The 27,297-nt window shown below is 45.4% G+C and overlaps 1 protein-coding gene across 1 annotated transcript in view; it reads right to left on the minus strand.

The window, feature by feature from the left end:
* The window catches only part of KNTC1 (kinetochore associated 1), a 926,084-nt gene that overhangs the window by 779,158 nt on the left and 119,629 nt on the right, over positions 1-27,297 (minus strand). The window contains exons 4-5 of the mRNA XM_086942947.1: positions 10,259-10,374; positions 3,773-3,851 (exon numbers count right to left, since the gene is read on the minus strand). Of these exons, the coding sequence (XP_086799073.1) occupies positions 3,773-3,851; positions 10,259-10,374 (195 nt within the window). The remainder of the gene's footprint in view (positions 1-3,772; positions 3,852-10,258; positions 10,375-27,297) is intronic.

A 27,297-nucleotide genomic window follows, 5' to 3' on the forward strand; every position in this document is an offset into this window, starting at 1 on the left:
AGGCAAGTGAGATTTATCATGGTTATAATCATCAAAGGGAGAGCTTCTTAATGGACATTTACTTCTATAAAGCAACTTTTAAACCCAAAGTGGTAGACACAATGCCCTAAGACTATCTTTTAAATACAAAAAATAAAAATTAAATAATTTAAAAGCCATTTGAGGAATTTTATCAACCCTTCCTAGTTGGAAACACGCCCTGAGGATATGCTTTGGCCATGCCCGCTCTCTTCTCCCATATTTGTTCAGTGCTCTAATTCATGATTGGTTTCTTCTGTCTTTACAATTAATGAAACTGTAATAGACTGCAGTAAAAGCACATGCTCTTACTGCATGCTCGTCACTCAGCTCCACCCTCTTCAACGTCTACATGAGCCCCCTCGCAGCCATCGCACGCCAACACAACCTCAACATCATCTCATACGTCGATGACACCCAGCTCATCCTCTCCCTCACCAACGACCCAGCCACCGCCAGAACCAACCTACACGAAGGGATGAAAGACGTAGCCGAGTGGATGATGAACAGCCGCCTGAAACTGAACTCGGACAAGACGGAAGTCCTCATCCTGGGATCATCACCCTCTGCCTGGGACGACTCCTGGAGGCCCCCTGCCCTGGGCAGCGCACCCAAATCAACGGACCACGCACGCAACCTGGGCTTCATCCTGGACTCCTCCCTCTCGATGACCAGACAAGTCAACGCCGTCTCATCATCATGTTTCAACATCCAACGCATGCTCCGAAAGTTCTTCCGATGGATCCCCACCGAAAACCAGAAAGACGGTCACAAAGGCACTCGTCACCAGCCGACTGGTCTACGGAAACACCCTCTACACCGGAACCAGGGCCGGACTGGCTATAGCGGGCACCGGGCGTTTCCCCGGTAGGCCGCTAGGGTGGGGGCTGGTTTTGGGCCCATGGGGGGCCGTTTTTGTTACCGGGGGTCGGCAATGTCGGCCCCCGGTAACAAAATCGGCGGAAACCGGCCATCGCAAACTGCTCAGCTGCACTCCCCCTGACCCCAAGGGGGCCAGCTGAGCAGTTTGCCAGGGCCGGTTTCTGTTCTCAGTCCGGCCCTGACCGGAACCACAGCCAAACTTCAGAAAAGACTCCAACGCATCCAGAACGCCTCCGCACGACTCACCCTAGACATCCCCCGATACAGCCACATCTCCGGACACCTGAGAAACCTGCACTTGCTCCCAGTCAGCAAGAGAATCACGTTCCGACTCCTCACCCACGCACACATGACCCTCCACGACCTGGGCCCCAGGTACCTCGACAACCGCCTGACCTTCTACACTCCCACCCGACAGCTGCGATCGACCAGCCACGCCCTCGCCGCCGTTCCACGCATTCGAAGAGCCACCAGGGGAGGAAGATCCTTCTCCTACCTGGCAGCCAAGACTTGGAACTCCCTCCCCATCCACCTCCGTCTGACCCAAGACCACCTCTCCTTCAGGAAGCAACTGAAGACCTGGCTGTTCGAGCAGTAGCAGACCCCCCTCCCCCAAGCGCCTTGAGACCCTACGGGTGAGTAGCACGCTATACAAATTTCTTGATTGATTGATTGATTGATTGATGCTCTTCTGACTGCTTAAAATGGATATATTTGAAAACCAAGGGTAAGGGCACTGAAATGTGTGTGTGTGTGTGTGTGTGTGTGCGTGCATATCTACAGTAGCAACTGAGTTCCAAATTCAGTTTCCTACATTGATATGCACTGCAAATCTTGAGGTGTTGGTTCTAGCGATGACACCATAAAAGGGGCTAGAGTTGTAGGGTTTGGGTGAAGCCCAGATAAAGCATCAGATCACTTTTTCAAATAGAACATATATTTGACCATTTCAATACAGTCATTACAAATAGGGGGGAGGGGGATCTTCTAAAGTGAATGGCGAGGTTTACAAATATTACAGTTCCATAGTTGGTATGATGCATTTTAAAACCCCTGTGTAAAATTATAGTGGTAATGTAGACAGAGAAAACACATTGCAGCGGCTGTGATTCAAAGCGGGCCCTGAAGAGATGAAGCCCAGACAAGTGCGTGTCTAGACTAGATGTAAAATGCTGTCCTGGCCCATACCAAGTCTTTAGAATACATTGTTCATATTTAGGCCCACTGCATGTACCCTCATTTGGATATCCTGAAAATAGGTCTTGGATTTGGTGCTCGCTGACTGGAGCCAAATACCTTTTATCTAGTCGGAGCCGTAAATTCAGACAATTCTTGAATGGTGACAAAAGAAATGGCATATACTCCTTCATCTTAACACACAAGGTTATCTAGGAAAAGGCGGCATACAGAAAACTACAGTTACAGAATATTGCTTCAAAATCTAAATTTTCTTACTGTTAACATTAGCAGAGACATTACAATTCAATTTCAAGAACAAGTTATTTCCTGCTACGGTTGAATGTTTAGACGTTTAGAAGGAACACACAACAAGAATAATAAAATTAAATCAAATCAAGGATACAGTAACCACAATTGAATCAGGTTTGCTGGGTGATGATATCTTAAATATAATTTCATCATTTGTATTCACCCATATACAAGAAAATGTGTTGCATAAACAGCTGCCAACAACGTGAAAATCAGAGTGAGTTGTGATCATCTGACATGGTGTGATCAGTGACACAATAAGTGCGTGATATGTACAAGGTGGTTAAAGTATATACATGTTTGTAAGAGGCCAGGGTAAGCACCAACATAATGACCCTGCTGCTCTAATCAATTTCAATATTTTGCGAGCGGGGCCTTGAACTGGACCAGGATATCGTTGACGTTTCAACCCTATATGCGCGATATTATATCATCAGGCAGGTCTTCATCAGAACTGGAGTGGGGGGATGGCAGACTAATAGTAACCGGAGAGAAGCCTGGTTAGGCTCAAGTCAGTGTAGATGGCCCATCTAGTTATAGTCGAGGCAAATCTTGTGCTTAGCCAGAAGCGATTTATAAGGTCGGGTGAAATTCCTCATGGACTGCTTAGGAATCGGTAGTGGAAGCAAATCAAGGATTACGATCACAAGGGCAGTGGAAACTCCTGCCGTGTAACCACATCAAGTCTGACCGATGGGCCATCTACACTGACTTGAGCCTAACCAGGCGTCTCTCTGGTTACTGTTAGGCTGCCACTCCCCCACTCCAGTCCTGATGAAGACCCGCCTGATGATATAATATTGCGCATGTATGGTTGAAACGTCAACAATATCCTGGTCCAGTTCAAGGCCCGCTCCCAAAACATTGAAATTGATTAGAGCAGCCGGTCATTGTTTTGGTGCTTACCCTTCGCCTCTTACAAACATGTGTATATTTTGACCACCTTGTACATATAACGCACTTATTGTGTCACTGATAAACACAATGTCCCTAGATCACAACTCACTCCGATTTTCACGTTGTTGTCAGCCGTTTATGCAACAAATCTTCTTGTATATGGGTGAATATAAATGATTAAATTTATATAAAATATACTATCACCCAGCAAACCGGATTCAATTGTGGTTACTGTATCCTTGATTTGATTTAATTTTATTATTCTTGTGTGTTCCTTCTGAACGTCTTCACATTCAACCGTAATGGGAAATAACTTGTTCTTGAAATTGAATTGTACGGATAAGAAAAATTGTGGTTATACCAGACAGAACCAGTGTGTACTTTTTGCATAATGATACCCTGGTTCTGAGGGACACAGGGTCACTCCATTATTTATTGAGCACAACGTTTTAAAAAGTGCTATAGTAATGCAGTTTAAATAACTCACCTTCATCAGAAACATCCTTCTGAATGATGAGATTGTGGAAGGTTTTTTGGTTTGCCTTTATAGACTGCTGAGCCAAACGCTGCAAAAAAAACACGAACAACTGTTTAGCATTGCAGGATTCTAGGGAAAACAAATAAAAGGGCTGCTTTTTTAAATAAAGATCGTCTTATATCTAGTGTACATCTACCTTTTAGAGCATTATAACAACTTCTGCAGGGAGCAGATTAGCTTCTTGGGTGAGATAAGTCAAAGTGTCGGAAAAAGGACAGGAAAATGCAATGATGTACATCAACAATGGTAGCGAATAAAAAATAAACTGATCCCATTAAGTGATCTCGAAGCTCCACACTACTTTATCCAATTATCAGAAGGCTTTTGGGGTTAAAAACTGGATGCTAAAGAGGATGTGTTCTCAGGGTGCGCTAATCAGAACTAAGTACAATTACTGAGAAACGGATTAAAATAGCTTCAGTGGGAGGAATCACATATGCACAGTGAAACAACACACAATATTCTGAAAAGGTATTTATCTACCTCTTTGTTTTGTGACCTAGATCCTTCATGCAATAACAGACTAACTTGTTCATTATCACTAGTGACTACATTGGTTCTATACCTCTTTGCATGGCCCTAATGTACCTAGCCCTTTTCGTTGCCCTTTTATAAAACATTACATGAAAATATGTCACAAATCACTGCTTTTTGGGGGATAATGAACCGAAATCCAGTGCTCCGCACCAAATAAGTTACTTGAAGGCGCAATGGTGTCGCTTGGCCCTCCTTTTAGTAACTTATCGACGTTCAAGGCTCTGAGAAGCTGCAGTATGCAAAAACAGGAACTATGCAGTAGCATCAAGAACTAGAGGTATTATGGTCCAATGTAAGTACATACTATACATGTTTTAGTTAAATTCCAATAAATGATCAGGTAAAAAAATAAAAGTGAGATCAAGACACAAATACACTTCAGATGTAACTAATGCTTAAAGTTAGGGTCTTATTATAAAAAAAAAAGGTATTTTAAACTTCCTCGTAGAAACCTAGGATTTTAAAAAAGTGTAAAAGGCTTTCATTGTATCTTGAAGATTTATTTTTAGGAGGAGAGGCATCATGCACCACACAAGCCAAGAGCAACCAGGGAGTGTGCAGTGGAAAAAAAATCCCATGCTGGAAAAAAAGTTACTGTCTTAAAGAAATAATATTGAAGCAGCAGGAGGATTGTTGGGGCAGAAAGCACGCTGAAGACGCGGATGTCTGCAGACCGTAACCAGTCAGCAGCTGAAGGCTGTCCTGAACGCTGTGCTCCTGAGGTACAGACTCAGGAATTCTTTCCATGTCATATGCTAACACATCCAGAGTGTTATAGATAGTTCAAAGTCCTATGTGAGTAGAAGCCAAGGGCATTACTGTGGGAAGACAATATGGCAGACTGTAAGAAGCATAAAGAGGAGTTATTTTTACGGTGTATATCTACAGTGGAGCCAGATGTGGAGGCGGTAGTGCAGAAAGGTAAGACATTGGAGATGTGCATGTCTGACATCAGTTCAGCAGTGAACATCTGTTTGCAGCCAAGACCTGCACAGCAGACAGCATTTTAAAGGAGGGCCCATGCTTTGAGCTAAAAGATAACATGGGAAGGAAGCACTTTCGCATTGTGGGTATCTCCACATGGGTCATCTAGATGGAGGAAATGCTGCAGGTGCTTCTGGGATTGCAACTGGAGCCAAGGCAGTGTCTACCTAGTGTCTACCTAGTGCAAAGTGCAGACCGACTTTCCTCAAAGACTCATTGAATCAACAATGACTTGAGGAATAATACAAGTGGAATAGGTGATGGTGGTCCTCCATCTTAAAGCGTGGCAATTCCCAAGACAAATGTTTTCTTGACCAAACGTCTACTGCTATGATGTCCTGATTTTTACCCTGGCCCTAAAGAGATCTTACAGCGGAGGTGGAAAAAGGTTGTAAAACGGCTGATGGTGGAACTTCAAGGTAAGATCTAGGCTATCCAATATACAGTCTGCAAGTGCTTTCCTGAAACCTTTGGACGGCTTGTTACTAAATGGGTTTGTTTTACTGTCTGGTGCCCTGCTCCTGGTAGTGAAGGGGCATTTTAGGGCTCAGGACTGGCTACTGTGATATTCCATTCCACAACAACTTTCTAGTATAGGTGCAACAACAGATACACTTTCAGAAACCACATTGTAGCTGTGGCAAATTCTGCTGCTGTGCGACATTGAGGACAAGTTACCAATGTCCGTTAGCACTTTGTCTAATGGGTACTCTATTATCTAGTGGGTTACTCCTTTAGAAGCGTTTTCTAGGCACTGGACTGGGTCCTGACATGTTCCTGCAGTACATCCGTCTAGTGCCACAGCGGTCACAAAGCCTTAAATCAGATCCGCTCCACAGAGGCAGAGATTAGAATATGGAACCAACATAAGAATATCATTTTTAAAAAGACATTACTAAAAGACATATATAATTCAGAAGATGGGCAATGGTAAGGAATGAGGAAATACCGAAAATAGAATGTCGCCTTGTTTTTGTCCCTGGCACTGCAACTGAATTATGAACGCTTTAGAGTCCAGAATGCATACTTAGTGAAAGGACAGACGAGCCGTACTGCTTGTACAGTGAGTTATGACCCGGTTTGCAGGGCCCTTCCTGCTAGCTCATAGAACATCGAATGCATAACCACCTAAACTTAATTTGTCTCGGTCTTACCCTTTTTGGATACAGAGAAACTGATTATAAGCTGGGTATCAAACTGAAAGTACTCAATTGATCAACATTAAAACGAAGAGTGCTTTGTAGGTCCACACTTTGCAGTTGATCCTCTAGTTTTACAAGATGAGGAGGAGGAAGGTGGGGGAGGCATCTTATGGAAAATGTATAAAAAAAAAAAACCTCAGAAACTATCTTGAGAAGGAAGAAAGGGCAAACGTAAAACACCACCTTATCAGACATGAAGCCAGTCTAAAGAGACTCAATAAACATAGGACCAAATTGTACTCTCCGTACAACTACTGAGACATAACATTGTTTGTATTACAGAAATCATGACAAATGGGCATCTAGAAGTATGTTACTTTACTCATCTGAAATGGCTGTCAATTAGCCTTTTACATCCCCTACACCCTTAGGATGAAAGCTGTAGGACCTTGGAAACATATACAGATGACATTCTCGTTTCTTCAGTTACACCACCCTGAATCTTTTAATTCTGCCTGAAAGAAGGGTTTTTGGGATGAAATGTAGTTTCCAAGTCAGCTTACTACATTTCTTAGGCAGAAAGTAATCAGCATGGTCCAAGTTTTAACTACTACCCTGAAAGGGAGCGAGTCGTTGGCTGAGGTTCAGAATTCCTCCTCGTGCTCAGATCGAGGGCCTTTACATCTTAGTAGTCTACAAGGTGGGTAGACTTTGATCTAAAATATCTGACAGCTAGGTTATTTGCAAATTGTTCTGTGCTGAGAATATGTCTCCTCTATATCCTTTGTATCACTCTCAGTTATGGGTCAAGGAAGTGTAGTGAAATGTAGAAGGTCCAATCTAAGTGAATGCATCCAAAGAGAAACACACCAACAAAATTCTATAAGAAAGAAAAGATCCCACTTGGCTCGGCCAGGATACCTTGCTTAATCCTCTGCTCGAGGTCTGGCATCATCATTATGGGACTAAACAACTACGCTTGGACATCCGCTCGAGCCACAGGAAGTTATTCTTACAAAATGTAAGGGCCCAGGCATACAATTCAAGAGCCCACCACAATGCGGGTTCTTCAATGCATAGCTGTCACACTGCTCAGTCACACCTTACCATGTCAACCTTGCACCGAACACAGGATTGCCATAAATGTTAGACAGCCAGCCCCACAATATTTATGTGAAGCCTGAACTCCCGCACATTACAGAAACCACACATGTAAAGACCAATTGGGTACCCACTGTACGAGAGATGAATACATCACAACAGGCACGTGGGGCCATCGAGACCTGAAAAAGTCTCCTATAAGGATGCTAAATGTCTTGGTACAACATGCGCGAGAATGGGAACCGGACATCGACTTCCCACTGTCCACAATGACTTTGATCATTTCAAGGCCAACATAATGGGGAAGAAATCTCCAAAACAGGTGAGGAAACCAAGAAAAACAACTGTTTCTGGTGCAAGTGTTTCACAGAAGAATGTAAAAGACAGCGCTGGTGCTAGAGGAACCTTTATGGAGCCCACACATTACTTCCTGGGGAAAAGCTGTGTGGCCCAGAGACTGGGGTCCACTAATGTCTGATTAATCAATTGCATGGAAATTTTCCAGGCCCAGACTGGTGCCTGATAGTCATTTATAGATGGGAAATCGATAGAAATAACCAATAGAAACTCAAAATCAATACAGGAGGGTCTGTATTTATACACCCCCTCTTTTTGTGGCGTATTTCTGTCAGGGATGATCATTTACACAAATCACAAAGAATTCTGGCAAAAAGCACAGGTTCAGAATAATGGTAGAAATCAGAATGGAAGTGTAATGTGAATCTCCGCCCGTCAATACCTAGACAATTTACCACTGGGATTGCTCTGAAATGGAGCTACAGTTCACAGAACGTCAAATAGTGCAAAATAAGATGTGGTTGGTTTAGGTACCACATGACAGTCTTGAAATGATTCGTTGTCTTGGCAAATATCCTTAATGGTTTCGAGACAATACAAATCTGAGAATCCATACAATGTGAAGTCTCCATGATCCAGAAGTACAGGCTGAGGCATTATCTGAAACACCTTCAGCCAAGTATCATGCAAATCAATGTATTGCTCAATTTTAACGATATGCAATTCCGCTGCTGAAGGAAAGAAAAGGTACATTTAACCTCTTCGCTGCTGATGAAGAGCTCAGCTCGTCATCAGCTATGGCGGTCGTGTGCTGATGACGAGCTGAACTCGTCATGCAACGCAGCTTTTTGAAAATGGCCGCACACAGAGGGAAAAGCCGCCGCAGCGATTCGGTTAAAAATCTTGTCACCTACACTTCCACTCTGGCTGCCCCCTCTGGCCTGGAGAGACATCTGACCAGATGAACCAATCAGTCCTTAACTACCATAACCTGGATTTTTTTCCACTCCTATCATCTCAAAATAAGAGTGCCAAAGTAGGGAAAGATCTACAGCAGTTGTATCTAACAAGAAAGAGGGTAGTTAGAGCAGAATGAGATTATCACTGACTTCTTGAAGCCTGTTCTATGAAACTCATTGTGCCCGCTTGTTGTAGAGTTTTCCTAGAGCCCAGCAACGTCCCTGTTAATTTCTCAGGAACAATTCCTGTCCTTACAGGAAACATGTTTTAGAGTAACCAATTGTAAGAGATTTCAGATTTGAGTGATACTATTGTATTGCGAAATTGTACATATCAAGGAGAATATTACTAAAATAAACAGATATTTTTACATTAAACTGGTCTCAGTGCATGTATGGATAATGGTAAACGGACATATATGTTTTTCTATTCTTTGAAAGAAGTGAGTTAATTGAGGAGTGAATACGCATGTGGTTCACAAGAGGGACTCACTATTGTGGATAAGCATTACCAAAGTCAACAGGTCTGGCCGACATTTGGAGTCCTTATTCAAAAACGTTTTTTTTTTAAATGCTACTGTGAGAACACAAATCAACAATTGCTTCCTGCATACAATATATTAATTAGTTTAAAAAAATGTAATGTGTGTTGATTCCGTTTTAAATAGTTCTTCATTCATCACAATGCAAGCACTTGGTAGGGGGTGAAAAACATATACCTGTCAACAGCAAGAGATGAAAAAGAAATACTCCTATGGACGGACCTAAAAGCTACTAAATGTGATCCAGTTAGCAGGTTGAAGATAACCTTTAGAGGACCGCCTGCAATACTACCGAAAGATGCAGGAGCCCCTTCCTAGTCTTGAGTAATTTAATATATAGTCATATGCAGAATTCCGAAGTGTACATGGTGCTCAAAGTTCAAATATTTTATTTGGAATTTTAATAAAAAACTGAGCCAAGCCAGCATGCGTTTTGCAACCACAAAATTGAACATGGCATCTTCAAGGCAAGCTATGGAATTTCTCAATATTTTTAGGATTCAGAAAACTGGTTAGAGAGTTCTGGACGCCCAATTAATAGAGGGGGTGACCGTCTTCTGTAGTAAAACGGGAGGAGTGTTATACTTGACTTTTTAAGGGTATGCACCAAATTTGATGAGCAGCATGATAGCATCTCAAAAATCCAAACTGGTGTTTGAAATTCTGTCTATGACTACTACATGTTTATTTTAAATTACTGGTATCAATATGTTAAACTTAAAAATATACAATAATCCATCCTCCCAGGAAGCAGGTTGGTAGTAAACATGCAAAAAATGTTAATGTGTCCACAATATCGCTAATTGATCGAAGACAATCATCGAATGCACACTTCCAGCTAGTTTCTCATTTTAAAGTACCAAAGAAGCCTACATTTGTCAGCAGTATCTGCTTTGACAGCACATGAAGGAGATGAAGGTTGCCATTTCTTTCTCCAACCATAAGGAACTGTCCGTCGCTGCATAAGCCAACCACATCCACATGGGTATCTGTAAAATGCAAGAATTATTAATGTTACATCAGATAAGTTTTTGGTTACAGGTGATCTTGACGTTAAAACATCTAAGAAAAAGAGTTACACTTTGCATTTTATGATATCAGCCTAATTCAAGAGATAATCAATATTTTAGAGGTAGACTAACACTACTTACTGACCTGCGATATAAAATACAGCAAAAAGAGCGTCATTTATGGCGAGTGACAATCAAGTTTCATCCCCCATATACAAACAAGCACACACACACACAAACACACACACACAAAAGAAGAATAAATGAGAAGACGGGAAGGAAAGTAAAAGGGAACAGAAAGAGAAGAGTAGAAAGGCAGAAGTGTAGAAAGGCAGAAGTGTAGAAAGGCAGAAGTGTAGAAAGGCAGAAGAGTACAAAGTGGAAGAAGGCTGAATGAAAGAAAGGCAGAAGGGGGAAAGGCAAGAAGGGAGAAGGGCAGAAAAGGGGGGGGGAGGGGGAGAAAGGGCAAAGACAGAAGGGGAGAAGGAGAGAAAGACCCAAAGAGGAAAGGGCTGAGGCGGAGAAGTAGGGGAAAAAGGAGAAGAATATCTGCGGATATGAGAGGGATCTGCCTCCTGAGTCGGATCTGTCAGCACCCCATCTCAAGCAGAAGCACTGCTGCCTTATCTCGAAAGCAAATTCTGGGTAAAAGTGAATAGTTTATACGTATGACTGTTGTATAGCTTACAGTTAGCCATCATTTTAGCTCTCCTTTTTAACTTAGCATCTTTTTATATCGAGCCTAGCTATTGCGTAAGCAATCGCTATGCGAGAAATTATGTAGGGGCTCCAGGAAAGCCTAACAAGAGGGCTTTGGAATGCGGATTATGGCCAGTGCATGTGCGCAGGGCGCACGCTCACCATTTGCTCTCCCGCCCCCCCCATCAGACTTGAAAGGAAGCCGCTTGCACACCACCAATTGTCTGAGCCTCGGCATCGGATTTCAAAGGAAGCCGCTCCCCCCCCCTCATCAGACTTCAAACGAATTTGCTCCCGAACTTGCTGGCCTTGCTCTCGTGAGCCTTTATTTACTTGCTGCCACGGCCTCCATAGCTGCACCTCTCTCTTCTTTGCCATCTTTTATCTTACTCCATCCTCTTCGCTTTATATTACACTTTCTCTATTCCTTCACAACTGCCCCTCCCCCACCACAGAGCGCGTCTCATGGCTGCCCGGCCGTGTCATCGCTTTCACTTTTACTCCTGCATCTCTTTAAACACAGCTCGCACTGTGCTTTCTAGTTTAAAAGCTTGAAAGTGTGTGTGCCTTTTTCTTGAACTAATAAAACTATTTGTGCTAACTGTACTTCTAGCCTTCCCCAAAATGTTCCTTTTTCTCTCAGCCATAAAAACAGCAGACGGGGACTTGCAGCGTGCAAGTTTCCCGGCACCAGCGCCGAAAGGGTGCAGCACATTCTCTTGCTAGAAAATGGGGGCAGATCCTTCATATCCTTGCTTCTCTTTTTGTCAGCCTCCATGCGCTGGTGATAACGCCTTGCAAGTTACAAAATGTCTTCTCTGTGACTCAGCTTTCCAGAATCCCCTCGAACTTTGAGCTCGCATACACATTCAGGGCTTCAATTCGTTGTTTTACGTTGTTGCAGAATTCATTTTTTTAATTTGAAACATCAATTATCTTTCACTACCCGAAAAGATAACGCACTTTTGCTACCTCTGTGTGCTATTTCTTGTAACATAAGTGTTGTATTATTTCACACTTTAATTGTTTAAGTATGGTGCCGCTTTTATTTTCATTTCTTTCCCGAATGGACACAGATTTCCCCTGTATCTTTAAAGACGTGAGTGATGCAGTTTAACATATAGCATGGTCTAGCACCTTCATTTGTATATGAATGGCACCAAATTCACTTTAAGGGCGTCTTTAATTGTTTATGTATGGTGCCGCTTTTATTTTCATTTCTTTCCCGCACGCACTCAGCAGCCTGTTCTTCCCCCATCCCCCAATCACCCCGTCCCGCTGTTCACTGTTGAGATCTCTCTGTCCTGTCTGACCCTCATCTACCCACCCCATCTCCACTCTTAACAATTTTCCTTGCTACTGTATCCTGAGCGCCCCTCGCTTGTCACAGCAGACACTCTCTAAAACATGTAACCTTTTAAAGCCAGCATCTACAATGCAATAGGTCTCCCATTACTGAAAATTTGAGCTATTGCTGTAGCAGTATTATTTGCAAAGCCAGTATCTCAAACTTTCAATAATGCGAGCTCTATTGCATTGCAAATACTTCTGATTTAATGTGGAGTGGGAAGCAAGATAACGACTAGCTCCTCTTTGCGACCCATCAGCGGGCTCCTTGTTTACCTTTCCCTTCGTAAAGTGTTCACCTGTTTATTAACTCCTAGCCATCACCTCGCTATACTTGTGACATCCCTCATGACTGCGCAATCGGCCCACATCTGGAAACTCCTAAACAAGCTCCATATGCTTTCGCTTGTTGAACGTGCGTTCTGTTCTGTATTTCTCTCAGCAGTTTCCTGAATTTAACCACTTATAAACATGTTTTTGCTGTCGACATTCCTGAAGTATCATACACTCTTTCCCTTCTTGGTACTGACTCCAGTGCACCTGCCGTGCAGTGAATCTAAGCCGAATGCCGGATTTATCCCAGTATCCAGCTTTTCTTCTGTTCCAGCAAGGTTTCACCAAATGCTCCAAAAGGTCTGGCAGAAGGGTACTCCTGCTATGCTCTTGCTAGTTTAGACTCCTTACCTTAGAATTACCACCAGGTGTCAGACTGGATCCGGAGATTTGTTTTTTTAGCAGTACCCCTGCGCATCAGTAGGTGGCGTCGGTCAACTCCACGTCCGTCGACAGAGTTGTGTTCGCCGGAATAATGTTGCAGTGTCTACTTAGACAACGCCCCTGCGTGCTGGCGTCAGTTCTGACACAACTTTCCATGCCAGAAGCACAGAGCCATTCAAGACTGATGCACAAATCTGAAAGAGACTATTAGTTAGAGATTCCTTACCTTAGAATAGATACCTCAGCAATACCATCCCCGGAGGAGGGTCTGCAAACTAAGTTCACACCAGGAAGTCCTGGAGAACAGAACGGATGAAAAAAGCAGTTTCTTCTGACTTGGTTGTCTAGGCAGTAATGCTTAGTAAACGTGTGCAGGGATGACCATGTGGCTGCCTGGCATATGTCACCCAGTGGAACTCCACGTCCCAAGCAGTAGTGACTGCTGTTGCCCTGGAAGGGTGGGCACCCAGTCCTACTTGAGGTTCCTTTTTAGACAAATAATAACAGACCTTAATGCATAGGACGACCCATTGAGAGATGGTACATTTGTGCTCTGCCTGACCTTTCCTGGTGCCCGCATAAACCATGAAGAGTTGATCATCTACCCGAAAGTCTTCTATGTGGTCAAGGAAGAAGGACAGCGCATGTTTTGGGTCCAGACGGTAGAGACTCTTCTCCTCTTTGGAAGGGTGCTAAGGCAGCCAGAAGGTGGAAAATGTGATGGTCTGACCTATGTGGAAAGAGGTAACCACTCTGGACAGAAAAGAGGGTCTAGTCCGGAGGACTACTTTATCCGGATGGACAGCAAGAAAGGGAGGTTTGGAAGATAAAGCTTGAAGCTCACTCACTCTGCAACAGTGGTGATGGCAAGCAATTTTCAAATTAAGAAGACTAAGAGGGCAATTATGTAGTGGCTCAAATGAAGCACACGAAAGGAGAAGGAAAGAGATGAGTAATGCCCTCAGAAATCTGTTAATAGGGGACTTGAAAAGAAAATGCTGATCAGGAAGGCCTAGAAAGGCCGAAATGTCAGAAAGGTAATCTTTAAGAGTGCCAAGAGAAGAGCCCTACTGGGAAAAAGAAAGAATGAAGAGAACCTCTGAAAGAGGGGAGAAAGGGGATCCACAGCCTTTGCTGTGCACATGCCACAAATTTGTTCCATCTACAGGTGTATACTGTTTTAGTGGAGGGATGCCTGTCTGCGAAGATGGCATTAAAGACTTCGGGAGGAAGGTTGAAAGCTGCCAACTGTTGCTGCTCAATCTCCATGCAGAGAGGTGGAGGCTGAACAGGTTCGGGTGGAGGACCATCCCCTACTGCTGAGACAGAAGATCCTCCCGATGAGGTAGTCTGATCGGAGGATCAATGTCCATGCTCAAGAGCTCGGGGTACCAGATTCTTCATGCCCAGTCCAGAGCGACAAGAATTACTTGGGCCCAGTCACCCTTGATCTTCTTCAGCACTCTAGGCAGAAGTGGTACAGGAGGCTGCAATTCCACTCGCAACGAAAAGTGTCACAGAGTGAGTCTACCTTGGAAACTCGAACATGCAGTACTGCTGACATTGTGCATTCTCTTCGTTGGTTCTCCCCACTGCTGAAAGAGACCTTGCACCACCTCCGAGTGAAGACGCCATTCGTGATCCATAATGCACCGGCAGCTGAGTTAGTCCGCCCTGGCGTTAACGGAACATAACGGAACATGCCAGGTGTTGAACCACCAGGGATATGCTGTGATGTTCCAGCCATGTCAAAAGGCGTAGAGACTCTTGACACAGGGTCCACGACCCCACCCCTCCCTGTTTGTTGCAGTACCACATGGCGGTGATGTTGTTCGTGATCACCTGCACTACTCTTCCTTTGACAGAAGGAACAAGTGCCTTTAGTGCAAGACGTATAGCCCGGAACTCCAGAAGGTTGATGTGGAGCCTGGACTAAGTCAGAGACAAGAGGCCTCTGATTTCCGCCTCTCCAATGTGGACGCCCCATCCCAGGACTGACTACAGTGAACTCTGGTTGGGTAAGGGAAAGGCATCTGCAGTTGACCCCAATACTGGTTCATGAGCCACCACTGCAACGGACTTGCAGTCATCTACGAGATCTAGACGACATCGGAAAGATTTCCCTGATTTGGCACCCACTGGAGCTTCAGGTCCCACTGCACAGTCCGCATAAGCCATCTCGCATGATCCACTAGGAGGATGCAGTAGGCCATGAGGCAGAGCAGCCTCAGGGTCACTCACCAAAATCCAGGACAGAGACTGAAACATGGGTATCGTAGCCCGAACATCCCGGACTCTCTGCTCGGGAGGCTAGACCCCAAGCTGCGCTTCTGAGAGGGAATCAGGTGTGAAACCCAGCGAATGCAGACGTCCGCCATAGTCTGGAGGTGGGAGACAAAAGCCTGGGGCGCCCGCCTTCAACTGCCAGTCTTCGAGATAGGTGTAGACTGGGTAGACTGGATCCCCTGATGTGCGCAGACGCCATCACTCTTGTGAACACCAAGGGGCGCTGGTAAGGCCAAAGGGAAGCACAGTAAACTGAAAATGCTCAGGGCCTACAATGAACAGTAGGTGATGCAGATGGGCAGGCAAGATAGGGATGTGAAAGTAAGCATCCTGCAAGCCCAACGCTACCTCCAGTCTCCAGGGTCGAGGGCAGACATGACCTGAGCCAAGGTTATCATATGGAACTTCTCCTACCAGCGGAAACGGTTGGCATCCCTAAGGTCTAAGATAGGATGTAGGCCTTTGTCCTTCCTAGGTACCAGGAAGTAGTGAGCGTAGCAACCACAATAGCTCCCTTGGCAAGCGAGCTGCAAATTCCTGGCAGAAAAGGGCCAAATGATGCTCCAACATGCAATGGAGTGTTGGTGGCATGAATAGAGGGGTAGTCTCGAACGGGAGGGAGTAGCTCTTTCCTACTATCTGCAAAACCCACCTGTCCGACGTGATGTTGTCCTAGTGGGGGAGGTGATGGCAGAGCCTGCCACCCACTGGCAACTGGTGGCCCTAAAAGGTCGGATTAGGAAGGTTTGGAGGCTGCTGTAGGGGGGGGTTATTGGTGGACTGGCCTGCCCGCTGGCCCCCAGATGCACAAAGCTGGGTTCCACGTCCCCCGGCCATGCAGAGGCTGGGTAGCTTGCACGGCCCTGTGGGTCTGGGTGGAAGGTGGTGGGGCACCCCTTCGGTAGCCACAAAAGGGGCGAAAGAGGCTGAATGGGGCAACAAGTTGCTGCGAGGCCCAAGGATCTGCTGTTACCCTAGAGTCCTTGAAAAGCTCTAGCGCTTTGATCGCCTTGTCTCCAAACAGGAGACAGCCATCAAGGAGCATGTCCAAAAGGGTAGATTGAACATCCCCAGAGAAGCCAGACGTTCTCAGCCAGGAGTAGCGCCTCAGGGCTGCCGTTGTGGAAACAGTTCTACCCAATGAGTCGGAGGTATCCAGCCCACACCGGATGCTGAACTTTGCTGTGGCTTAACCCTCAGCGAGGGTGAGCACGACCCAGGCCTCCTCCGGGAACTGCGGCAGCACTAGCGCAACCGTATCCCACTCCGTGTTTGTCGGCCCAAGACATGCAGTGTTCACTGACCGCAGTCCTAAGCTGGCAGAAGAAATCATCTTCCTAACATGGTCCAGCTTCTTGGATTCCCTATCTGGGGGAGCGGTAGGGAATGCACCTTTTGAGTATGAGGCTTCAACCACCAAGCTCTCAGGGGTAGGGTGTTGGGAAAGGAAAAGTGAGTCACCCAGGGCCGGGCGGTGACATCGGGCAATCGTTCTGCTCACAGGAGCCTCTGTGCTGGGCTTGGACCAAGTGCCCAGAATGATGTCAGTAAGGGCATCATTGACAGGCAGCAGGGGCTCCGAAGAGGCTGCTGCCGGCTGGAGCACCTCAGTCATGAGGATAATCCTCACAGCCACCGTAGGAAGTTTGAGCCCCAGGGCCTCACCCGCCCTATGCAACACAACAGCGTAGGAGGCTCTCTCCTCCATAGCCATGGTAGGGGAAGAAAGCATACCAAGGTATGGGGAGGTATCCAGACCACTGGCATCACGTGACTCCGCTCTCCAGTCCAGCTCCTCAGGTTGGTCTGCTAGAGGGTCAATAGATCCCTCCCAGTCCAACCTCAACCTCCTCTGGCAGTAGGAAATGCCAGGGATTAACAGCGGTACAAATGTACCCTCCAGTGCCGGTACCAATTTCAGTCCGGCACTTGCCACGTCAGGGGTGAGGCTGGGTTCGATGTCGGTTGGGGGCGTCACCACTGGAATCGGCACCAGGGAAGGTACCATGAGGTCGACCGGCACCGATCCAGGCTAGATCCTTGGGGACCCTGCAGTGCCGGGGCTGGAGCCGCCGGAATTGAAGGTCCAGGGCCCCCAGCTGATTCCAGGGGGGGGGCCAAAAGGCTCCGGGAAAGGGAGGGAAATGCGGAGCCATCCAGCAGGCTCAGAGGAAGGAGTCAGCGAGTGACGACACTCTGGGTCCCACGTCGTGTCGGCCAACGGACGGGGAGAAGGTTAAGACTGATGGCTCTGCGACCAGGACCTCGAGCGGCACGGAGCAGACTGCCGGGCCTCCAAAAGCTTTCGGGACCGCTCCCGCAAAGACTTCGGGCTCAGGACACGGCAGTCGGAGCACGACTTCGGGTCGTGCTCCAGGCACCAAAAGCACACAAGGTGCGGATCGTTGACCGACATCAACTTGTGACAGGAATCAAAGAGCTTGAAACCGGGCCGACGGCTGGACATCACTTGTGCACCAGGAGTCAAAGACTCAAAAAGATGTCAACAAAAAATTTATAAATGTTGTCAAAAAACGACTAAGGGGGCAAGCCCTCTCCGATTCTGCACTGGCAGGTGCGGAAACAGAAAGAATGGACGTCAGCGGACAAGGACGGCATCTAAGTAGATACCGCAATGTCATCCTGGCGACGCAGGCGATGGACGCTGAGTCGACCAACGCCACCTACCGCCACGCAGGGGTACTGCTAAGGAAAGATTTCTCCAGATCCAGCCTGACACCTGGGGGTAATTCTAAGTTAAGGAATCTCCAACTAACAGTCTCTTACAGATTAATAATGCAGTACAAATCAAGTCTATTTATATCTATTTAACAAGCCTCTCATGCCACGTCTTCTTTTATTAACAGGCAAGGTCAAGCCAAATAAACACAATCCAGTCAAAATCAAAAATAAATCTAACTTGGCGTGGCCAATCGGTATTCTGTGATGATTATAGGTGCTCCCAGACTCGAGCATTGAATACCTATGAATAAGCCATTGAAATAGCACCCATTCAGCAACAAAAGAAGATCTAAAATGCGGCCGAAGACAGCTGCCCCGTCAACAAACTTTGATGGGTGACTCGTCAACCCCAGGATTGTGTTTTTGCGGACACCACGTAGAAGGGCCCAGAACCGCACACTAGGCTTAAGATGTCCACTGCGCCTGAATAGGGGAGGTGCTGAAGCAGTGGACGACGCCTGGAGTTGAGGGGAGTGTTGGTACATGTCCCGGAAACTCTTGAGCTTCAACTACAGGAGGGAAGTGGGTGGCTAGAGGAGCCGTCAGCCAGCGGTCATCCTGTAGGACATTCATAGAACAAGCCCTCCCGGGACAGTATGTAGGAGAGTCCAAGTGTGGGAGTTAATTAAGGCTGGCATTCGGGAGCCATATACCGTGCTCCACATTGACTGTGTGAAGCACAGCCATTGAAATCAGACATTTTAGAAAAGCTTACAGAAAAAGAGCACACAAAATAGTCCAGGTTTGCACAGAGAGTAGAAGAGGGCGGTCAAGATGCTGGCTTGGCTGCTAAATCCTGAAAGGGCCCAGGTCAATATCAAAGCAGTTAAAAAGAAAAAATGTCATATAGTAAATAAACAAGACAGCACTAATATGTGTTTTTATGAGTACTACAAATCTCTTTATGCGAGCTGCAAGAAGTGGAGACATACATATATCCCATACTGTCAGGTAATTAACAGTAGAACAGAGAGACACCTTAGAGGCCAGCATCACTGCAGGAGATATGAAAGCAGCTATAAATGAGCTAAACACATTTAAGGCCCAAGCATCAGAGTGGTATCAAACTTACACAGGAGTGATGACAAAGATTACAGGTCCACCAGGAAGCACTGGATTGTGAATAACTACTCAAAATACTATGTGAAGCAATTATCATATTGCTTCTAAAACCTGGCGAAAATCCAATGGATAGCCGGTCATTCAGGCCTTTCTTCTTACTTAACACAGATAAAAAAAATACTAGGTAAATTCCTAGCCGTGAGACTGTCCAAAGTGATCACAGACTTGTTACATGCGGATCTAAAAGGCTTCTTACCGGTTAGAACTGCCCTTAATATCAAATGAGACTGCCCCATATTATAGGAGAAGTAGAATCCAGCGAGCGACAACTGGCTCTAGTGTCATGGGATACTGAGAAACCCTTTGACATTGTAGAATGGGGATACCTCTTTGCTGCCCTGAAAGCAATACATTTTGGCAGCCAATAGATCTTAAACTTACATTGCTGTTGTACACAAAACATTTGGCTAATCATATAATATCTGCAGAATGAGAACTAGAGCACAGCACTAGGCAGGGGTGTCCTTTATCGTTTTTAGGTTTTGCCTAGCCAATGCTTACGAAGTAAGCATTCGCTAGAAAAAAACTAAGGAGTATAGTATAGGGCTTGGAATCCGCCCCGTCAACCATTGGTTAGCTCCATAAATGGAGGCTATCCATTGGAAGACTGGCCTGTCCGTCAATGCAGGACCAGATTCGGGGGCGTTCCCGAGAATTTTTGGCTTTTGGCGACGTCACGCTACGTCAGCCAAAAGCCCTCGGGAACGCCCCCGAATCTGGTAAGGCACTAGTGGCACCCCGAGCGCTCTGCCGCCTCCTACTACGGTGCAAACGCTGCCTCCCTGATTGCCGCCGCTGCCCGGGGCCGAGAATAACTTTAGGACCTCGTGTAGAGTACTGCTCAATTACTTAACTTTAAATAAATACCAGCTTTCAACATATGACCTCGGCTTCCTGATATATTTGTTCTTTACACCTCGCCGGGGCCGCGGAGAGCAAGAACGAAGGAGCTGCCCTCCCATTGGCTGAGGCGGTCGAGCCCCCTCAGTGCCGCCGCGCTACGAGTGGTTCTCGAGCCGCCGCGTCATCGCTGGAGCCGCGCTGCGATTGGCCGCAGCTTTGCCACCATCGGAGGTTCGCCCTGAGAGTGGCGCATCCAGTGACTGCACAAAACACACTGCACTGCATCAGGACTGAGTACACTGCACACGAGCGCATCTGCAAGGAGGGAGCCCACTCCTCGGGAAACTTCGCCGCCCGCCTGCCTGAGCTAGAGACGGGCCGCCGCGCTGCCCGCGGCGACCCGGAAGTGACTAGCCGGCCGGCCAATCCTAGCGCGGCCGGCCGGAAGTAACCGCCCCCCCCCGCAGCCCGGGGGAAGAAGGAAGACGGCAAGAAGTATGGCGGCCCACGCGGGGCTCGGAGCCCCGGGAGAAGCGGAGGACGTTGCCGGTCTCCCATGCCGAAGAGGGAGACCGGAGAAGTGCCCAAGAGATTGCCGACGTCGACGTTGCCGGTCTCCCATGCCGAAGAGTGAGACCGGAGAAGTGGCCAAGAGATTGCCGCCGTCGCAAGGTGCAGGTGAGTCGATTTGTTTTATTTGGGGCTAGGGGAGGCTCCCTCCCGCTACCCGTGTGTCCGTTCCCGACCCCGTACCCCCCTCCCGCTCCCCGTGTGTCCGTTCGTAGTAAATGTGGTCTCCACAGACAAAAAGGGTAAAGTGGGTGTAGCTATGTATTCTCAATAGAACATCAAGGACTGGGACACTTGAGGTACGTACAAGTGAAATGTCACAATAAAAAACATCTAAGTGCCACTAAGAACATACCCTTCACAGGTATGCGCACAGCCAAACCACACCTATTTAAGTGGGTTGGTTGCATTATTTACTGGCAGGAATGGAGCAGCACCTGTTTTTTGTTTGTATATTTGGTATTCAACTCGTTTTGATAGTAATTTGAGACCTCTCCATACTTTGCAAACACTTCAGCCAATGTGCCAAGAGGTTGAACAAGGCAACAGCACCGACAAGCAACACGAACATCATCAAATATTGAACTTCGCTCTGAGAGCGTTGACTTCTAGAAGACCGGCTGCCAATTCCTCGTGTCCAATTTCAGGCACTTCCTTCGGAATCGGATTTTGGGAACAGACACTAGTTGGCCACTTTCAATGTCATCTTGTTTACTGCTAAACAAAATTATGGGGAACTGGTTTGCGGCGATGCAATATGATACACATATTTGAAAGGGGGAGCACTGTGTAGCAGCAAACACTGCAGTGAGAGTAATACCTTCTTGCTTCTACTCCCACCCAACCCCACAAAAAACAAAGTATTGTCTTAAGCCTACTGGGTTATTGAACTTTTTAACCAGAAGGCTCTAATATTTGGTTAACGCTTTTAGGAATGTTGGTAAGAATTTCACTCTTAATAGTAAGGCATTTAGGCAATCCATCTTTTAATACCTTATCTAGATTCCATCAGGAGAGGAGAAGGATTGGGTGAGGGAGTTTTTGCAAGTGAGACTGTTGTCAGCTATCGGAAATGGGTTATAGATTGCAAGTCTTGAACCAAGCAAGCAGACCGAAATATCCATATACAAAGACCAGTCCTCATGGGCATGTTGGGAACAGCTGCCCTTGAAAAAAGAGATTAATTATTTTCAGGAGGGTCAGTAATTGGAAAACAAAATGGTCCAGCCGAGTGTTTCCCTGTACTCACATTTGAAAATATTATGTGATGATTCTAACTGGGACGTTCGCTGTGGCAGGGGTAGACTGATTCATGTAATATTTGCTTTCGTGAGTACAAGTTAATATTTTGTAGCATGTGTAAGCTAAGAAATTACTTCGTTTTTTGGCAATTGACAAAACATTCCCTAATACAGCTTTTCCATTAATGCTTAGAGCAAGTTCTAGCGCAACACCAAAAAGAGGAGCTGACTCAGCAAAAATATGCCAAACTACCTGTATCTTTTTGAAGAAGGGTGATATGTATAACGTATAAAATGCAAAAGAGCCGAAATTCAGAAAAGCAATCTAAAAAGAGGCTATTTGAAAAACGGAAAACAAAAAAAGTTAATCATCAGAACATGTACCAAGGGTTGAAACCAAAACTGTGTGATTCGAGGGAAATCAATTATTTCGAAGTGTGCCGACATGTAAATATTAATGTCTAATCCTGTGTAACATTCTCTTCAGGCGATTAAAGGTACAAAATGAGGTGTCTTATTGTGTCGTGAGCCACTTGGGTAGACCCTTGGAACGTATCTGTGAAGGCAACATATGAACAATATTTACATTCCTTTGAAAATACATATCTTGATTTCCCTAGAATGGCTTCTTTGGCGTGCTTTTGAGTCATAGAAGACATACTTAATGAGAAAAGGTGACACATGCACATTTTGTGATACAGACTACTTAAATTGAGTTTAATTTTCAGGATGTCAAAAGCCCTACCTGGTGCAGTCATTCATTGTATACGAAGGTTTTGTGTATACATTTTACGACCGTAAGGTGCAGTCTCCCGAAAACTGTGACTCTCAACATGAAGTTTTTTGGATGCAGTAGGTTACTATATATACGAAGAAGGGTGGCACATCCTGTTGCAGGCTCTCCTAATAAGGAATAACATGAAGCATTCAGTGTCACCCGTACTCTCCATCTGTTCGTGTAATATGGTTGTGATGCAGTACTGCCTAAACCTCTGCATTTTTGCAGGCACGTGCCCCTTCTGATCATAGTGGGAAGCATCTTTAGAATTAAGCATGTGAAGACTGCCTTTTATCAAGTGTTTTAACTTCTAGTAATAGATTTCCTTTCTACCTGGTTGATCTAGCATGTGATGACAGGAGTGTAGTGAAGTACCAACTGTACCAGCTTGAGCGTGCTGGCGCCAGACTCATTAAAGTTAAGAAGGACCATTAATAATCATTTAATCTGCACTTGCTTGTCACAAAACAGAAGGTGAAGACATGATAAGTAAACACAGCAAATGGGACCTCTGTAAATAAGTTACAAACGCGAGAATCTGAAATTGTGTCCTTCCTGGCCATTTCTTTAGCACAAGAGGCTGACCTTGGTTGTTCTGGGTGTGTGTGGCTCTGGGTGTGTGTGGCTCTGGGTGTGTGTGGCTCTGGGTGTGGGTGTGTGTGGCTCTGGGTGTGTGGGTGTGTGTGTGGCTCTGGGTGTGTGGGTGTGTGTGTGTGGATCTGGGTGTGTGTGGCTCTGGGTGGGTGTGTGTGGGGTGGGTGTGTGTGGGGGGGCTCTGTGTGGGTGTGTGTGTGGGGGGCTCTGTGTGGGTGTGTGTGGGGGGCTCTGTGTGGGTGTGTGTGTGGGGGGGCTCTGTGTGTGTGTGGGGGGGGTGCTCTCTGTGGGTGTTTGTGTGTGTCATTTGCGAGAGATTAAGCTATTGGCATTTTAAATGACAATGCTATTTATTTGTTTAAAAAAAACAAATAAAAATAATGTCAAGAGCAATGCCAATAGCTCTAACTTTAACAAAGGCAAAACCATTGCATTGTAAATGCTTGTTATTGTCTGCTCTAGCGGGGGATACGGCCAGCTGAGCACGGATTGGTAACTGAGCGATGCCAGCTGAACCCATAAGCAAATAAGTTCATTTTATGTGGAAGACATGCTGATGTACTTATTTGACAACCCAGCATCCACGCCATCACTCATAACTAAAATAACCCTCTTTGGAGAAAAAACCTGAGCTGCGTGTGAACAAACAGAAATCAGTGCTGTTCCAGTTGAGAGCACTGAGAGGCCTTCCTGATGAGTGACTCCCAGACACCATGGGAAACAGACAGTTCGATATCTGGGAATAATGGTGACACATACAAAAAGGAGACGGCTGGAACTCTTCTAATAAATTGCTACCAATTCTACAAAAGAACATGGTTTTTTTTTAGATTGCACTCCTCCCATCTACAGCAGGTAGGATTGTTTGACCAACATTTTGGCCAAAATAATCCTACCTACAGTAGATGGGGGCAGAGCAATCTAAAATAAGCATTTGCAATGCAATAGGTCTTGCATTTGTAAGAGTTTGGGCTATTAGCATTGTAAATGACAAAGCCTTTAATTTAGGTATAAAAAACCAAAACATAAATAAAAAGCATTGTCATTTACAATGCTAATAGATTAAACTCGCGTGAATGCGAGACCTATTGCATTGGAAAAGCTTGTTCAGGTGGGTGTTCACGGAAGATCAAACAAGATACCATTAATTACTGTGCAAGAGAGCCAATGGCTGAAGAGGTCTGACCCACGCCCTCTCTATGCAGTGCTGCATGGAAGCAAAATGGGAATGACAAGATTAAAGGCCAGTGGATAAAGAGGACTAACTCAAAGCCCTCTATATAAGTACATATTTATGTATTATTAAATATGGTGGTTCTATTTTAATACATGAAGCTAGCACATGTGCTAGGTGTCCTTAAGCTATACCTAGTATACCTAACAAGCACAAATTGCAAAGAGTGCATTCAGTACCTCCAAAACGTGAAGCAAGACTACGAACAGCCCTTAAAAGAAGAAAGTATTTGATGCAGGCCATCACCCGTGGTCTGCTTCACCTGCCTCCTGAAGGTCTATGCGGTGTGGTTAACCAAACTCTGGACCATGACGTCGAATTCCCAATTAAGACTGGCAGTGTGGCTCAAGCACCCCGGTACCAAGATTGGCCTGCAGTCAAAATGAAAGGAAACATCGGCACTTTGGTGGGAAATTGCGATTCTGCTATTATCATGCCTAGAGAATCTAGATTTCATTAAAGACACGGAGGCTCACATTATGCAATGACTTTTAATTGCAGATCCAAGCCAGTCGCATCACAATATAAAGGTTCCAATAAGAACACTGAGATAAAGTAAGACATTACACATAGCAATCATCAGCCTCTTTTAAATGCGGCTCCAAGCAGATAAGTAGCTCATTATCTTCTCTAAACCTACTTTCTCTAATATTGTGTTTTTGGTAACAATTTGGATTTATATTGGTGTTTATGTGAAGGGTGGCTTTATCCCCTCCCTCCCCCCCTCCTTCATGATCTGCAATTTATGGAGATCTGTTGTATCCTCGTGCTTCCTCGTTCCCCCTGCTGTGCTCACCTCGCCGCATGCATTGGAATGTGGAATCCTGTGCCCAGGCATTCCAGTTATTCCTGTGCAGCGGTTGGCGTGGGCTCTGGTTAACGCTATCTCTTCTCTGGAATAAATCACCTTTATCACTTCTTACTTTGTTGTCCGCCTCACTCCTTGACGGATACATCACTGGCGACTTGAGGTGAACGAACCTACGCGACTCCAGAGCCTGCAGCCCCGGTTTTCCCGGACCACGATTACCGTTGCTGTTCGAAAGTGTTGAATTTCTTCTTCTACGTCTTCCGAGCCTTCACTGTCGAAGCAACGCTTATTTGGTGAAAATCCCGCTTTCTTCACTCCAAGCGGTGAGATTATTTTCAATTTAATGATTTTCGTTTAGTTTTGACTGTACTAATTGACGCGTGCGCCCCACCACGCGCCTTCGTATTTCAGCGCGAGCAAGTTCACGCGTTCTACATTCTCAGCATTCCAATCTGTCAGCACAAGCAATCGGACAGCGTCAGCGCTCTGCATGCGTATTTGCTATTGTGACATCACAAAGGGTTTCTTCAAGGAAGCTGTTCCAGCTGCCATTGTGACTATATAAAGTCTTTACTCATTTTACTCTTCAAGGAATGGTTCACCATATTTATGACATCACAATGTCCAAGTGAAATATTTTTCTACACGCAATTAGAATTACTTTCTTCATTTTTTTTTCTTTTCATTTTCTTTACATCTCTATGGAGAGTTTTAATGCTCCTCCGCCATTTTTGGCGAGCCCCGGTGAACCACCATTGGAATGGAAACAATGGCGTGAAGGATTTGAGGCCTATCTTGAAGCTATAGGCGGTGAGAATTTCACAGACAAACGCAAATTCGCAATACTTAAGCATTCCCTCGGCGCAGAAGGGAGACAAATACTCTCTCATCTCCCTCCTATTACAGTAGACGATGAAGAGGAAGAAGAAGCTGATGTCTACGAAAATGCAATTATGCAACTCGACAAACAGTTTATAAAGAAAGTTAATGAAGTCGTGGCACGTCACAAGTTTCTTAGCAGAAAACAACTTCCAGTGGAACCAATTGATTCCTTTATCAAAGATTTAAGGATCCTTGCAGCCAAGTGCAACTATCAACAATTTCAAGATCAAATGCTAAGGGACCAACTCGTGCACAACGTCTCTGATGTGAAACTTCAAGAAAAGTTACTTGATGCTAAGGATCTATCTCTTTCAAAAGCAATTGACATCGCTCACCGATTTGAGGATATGAAGCTTGGAATAAAAGAACTATCTGAAAAAAAACCTAAAGAACTTCCTTTGGAAAATCAAAGTATATCAATTGTCCAAAATGTCAAAAAGAATCCAACCACTTTTGCTTCCAACAAACCTATGTTCACTTCTACATCTCATCAAAATTTCAGAAAAGATGTTATCTGTTTCAAATGTGGCTTTCCCGGCCATGTAGCTACAGATAAGAGGTGTCCCGCTATTGGACAATTTTGCAACTATTGTAAGTCTAGAGGCCATTTCTCTAGGATGTGTAAGAATCGCAACAAGTCAAAGCATTCTAGTTCTGACCCCAGACGCCCCAGGTTCTCTGAAGTTCAACCTGTGGACATTGATGACGATGAATACGACGACATCTGTACTGTCTACGAAGTTGGAGAGGAAAAGAAAGACTCACCCTTCTGTATGCTTCAAATTGGGTCCAAGTCTATAAAAGTCATGGCTGACTCTGGTGCAAAGTATACTTTAATAGGCGATGATGTGTTACTAAATGAATTTCCTGATGTTGTTTCATTATTTCCCTCTGACATAAAATTAAGGGGATATGGAAAAAAACCTATCGATGTATTTGGATACTTTCCATCCACTTTATCGTTCAAGGGCAAATCGATACAGGCTAAGGTTTATGTTGCCAAAGATGGGTCATGTTTACTTGGTTGGCCACAACA

This window comes from Lissotriton vulgaris, chromosome 11 (genome assembly GCF_964263255.1).
Source record: "Lissotriton vulgaris chromosome 11, aLisVul1.2, whole genome shotgun sequence".
NCBI lineage: Eukaryota > Metazoa > Chordata > Amphibia > Caudata > Salamandridae > Lissotriton > Lissotriton vulgaris.